The sequence below is a fragment of the Astatotilapia calliptera genome, chromosome 19 (assembly GCF_900246225.1).
Source record: "Astatotilapia calliptera chromosome 19, fAstCal1.2, whole genome shotgun sequence".
NCBI classification, from domain to species: Eukaryota; Metazoa; Chordata; class Actinopteri; order Cichliformes; family Cichlidae; genus Astatotilapia; species Astatotilapia calliptera.
The window spans coordinates 18340857-18343275 of NC_039320.1; the positions used below are offsets into that span (position 1 = coordinate 18340857).

Sequence of the window (2419 nt, forward strand, 5' to 3'; positions counted from 1 at the left end):
AAAGGATGGCTGCACCGACCAAGTTCAGTTTTTCCGTAAGGAGCATCCTGGATTTGCCTGAGCAGGATGCGGATGCAGCAAAGCGGTCTTCCCCGATTTACTCCTCTTGCTCTTCCAGCTCACCCTACAGCTCATGGATCGACTGCGAGCGGAGCCTTTGCATGTGTAAGTGGGCGTTTAAAGCCATGAAAGATGGGTGATAATGAATTTTAAAAACAAGGGGAGAAAAAACTAAGACTACCCTGAAATGTTTTAACAATTTGCTTTCTCAAAATGATAGATAGATAGATAGATAGATAGATAGATAGATAGATAGATAGATAGATAGATAGATAGATAGATAGATAGATAGATAGATAGATAGATAGATAGATAGACACATCAGTTTAAAAATGCTTATTCTAACTTGCTGTTTTTTTTTCTACAGCTTCTGACGATTGCAATTTCGAGGCCTCTCCTGACTCAACTAAGCCCGATGACCCGTCCCTCGATTCAGAGCCTGAGCAGAGCAAGAAGAGCAAGAAACGCCGCGTTTTGTTCTCCAAGGCCCAGACCCTTGAGCTGGAAAGGCGCTTCCGCCAGCAGCGCTACCTGTCGGGTCCGGAGAGAGAACAGCTGGCACGGCTGCTGAGCCTGACTCCAACCCAGGTGAAGATCTGGTTTCAGAACCACCGCTACAAGATGAAGCGAGGTCGAGCAGAAGGAACACTGCAGGACGTAGAAATCCCGCAGCCGCCGGTGTTGCGCAGAGTCGTTGTTCCGATCCTGGTCCGAGACGGGAAACCCTTTCACACATGCTTACTTGACTCTGAGAAATTTGGGTGTTTACCTCCGTCATCTCAGCCGGTGCCCTTCCCTTTAGCTTACACATCTCTTCAGCATCCATCATCCATCCATCCATCCATTGCTCTTCCTCCAAGGTACCACCAACACTTTCCGGCAGTGGCGGCGGCCTCCAGCTTCGCCTGGAGAGACTTTTGGAGTGATTCGGTTCATCTTAATTCTTTCAAGTAAAGGTCTCGTTTAACTCATTTAGAACGGCATCAAATGTTTTCTGAATGTTTTGTAAATGTTCGAGCAACTTAAACGTTTAGATTTTTTTCTATAGAACGAATTATATTTTGCACATTATTTACGCACGTATGCGGAAATTTTAAATGTTGTTTTCTCTTACATGGCTCATTGCTGTAGCCTTTAGATTTTTAATTACCGAGGTGTATTCGTGTGATTTTTAAGCCTTTTTAAATGTAATATTTACATAAATGACTTGATAATTGAGTTCCAGTAGCTGCATTAGGCGGTAGAACAGGATAGGAGAATAGGGGCAAAGCCGCTATATAAGTATGAAGGGAGAATATGCCATTTGTTGGTTTTAAGGATACTTTTTTAAAGATTTAACTGTCTTTCTGTGAACAAAATTATTAATAAAATTCTTCATATTTTGTATATTTTGACAATGTAATGTGCTTTCTTTCTTTCTTTCTTTCTTTCTTTTTTTATGTGTTGGCCCCAAAAGCGTGTACCCTGTGCATGCATTTCTAAAGACTAAGCTAAAGATAAAAGGTTTTCGTTTTCCTACAAAAGGTTTTGTGTAAAGATTTATGTGAAGTTCTAAAATAAAAACAACCTTAAAAGAAAAAAAGATTTATTTTTTTTATCTAAAAAAATGTAGCAGGTCTTGACAGAGGCCCCAGGGAGCTTTTATAATGTTAAAAACGAATTTTGCACCCAAAAGCTGAGCAAACATCACATCTGAACAGACTAGGTTTGGCATAAGAATAGCCAGTAAACATTAAGGCCTGTCCCTCTACAGCACGCTGTTGTTGTCTGGGACTAAGAGCTGCTTTTCCCTTATACAATTAACTTTTGTTATTCTGAGGAAAGTGGTCTTAATATAGCTATTAACTTTATCTGGAAATCTTGGTGTGTGTGTGTGTGTGTGTGTGTGTGTGTGTGTGTGTGTGTGTGTGTGTGTGTGTGTGTGTGTGTGTGTGTGTGTGATTATGATGATGATGTGATTTTTGAGGGGCATAGCAGTAACTGAAGGCAAATCATCAACCCTTTTTCACTTCTCATACAGAAATGTAATATTATTTATTCCACAATTGAACTGTTCTAATTTACAAATGATTTAAAAAGGCAAAATGAGCTCTTACTGTTGTTTTCTAGTATAAACACAACACATTTGGGTTTTTGTGTGTCTGCATTCAGGCAACAGTTTAAACCAATCCTCGAGAATAATACAAAAACATTCACTACAATGTTACTTGTAATATTATAGCTTATCCTAAATATAATACATACGTGACTATTTTTTAACATTGCTGTGCCACCTCAAGAAAGCAGGTCCACTCATGCTTATCTTGAAAAATATGCCTCAGTGTTTAAAATCATGTCAGTTTTTCATCAGTGATGAGGG

General features: G+C 39.5%; 1 protein-coding gene across 1 annotated transcript; it reads left to right on the forward strand.

The window, feature by feature from the left end:
* Positions 1-1031, forward strand: nkx2.9 (NK2 transcription factor related, locus 9 (Drosophila)). The gene is made up of 2 exons (XM_026152900.1): positions 1-165; positions 428-1031. Exons 1-2 carry the CDS (start codon positions 6-8, stop codon positions 1012-1014), a joined length of 747 nt encoding a protein of 248 aa, XP_026008685.1. The 5' UTR covers positions 1-5; the 3' UTR covers positions 1015-1031.
* Positions 1032-2419: the final 1388 nt, after the last annotated feature.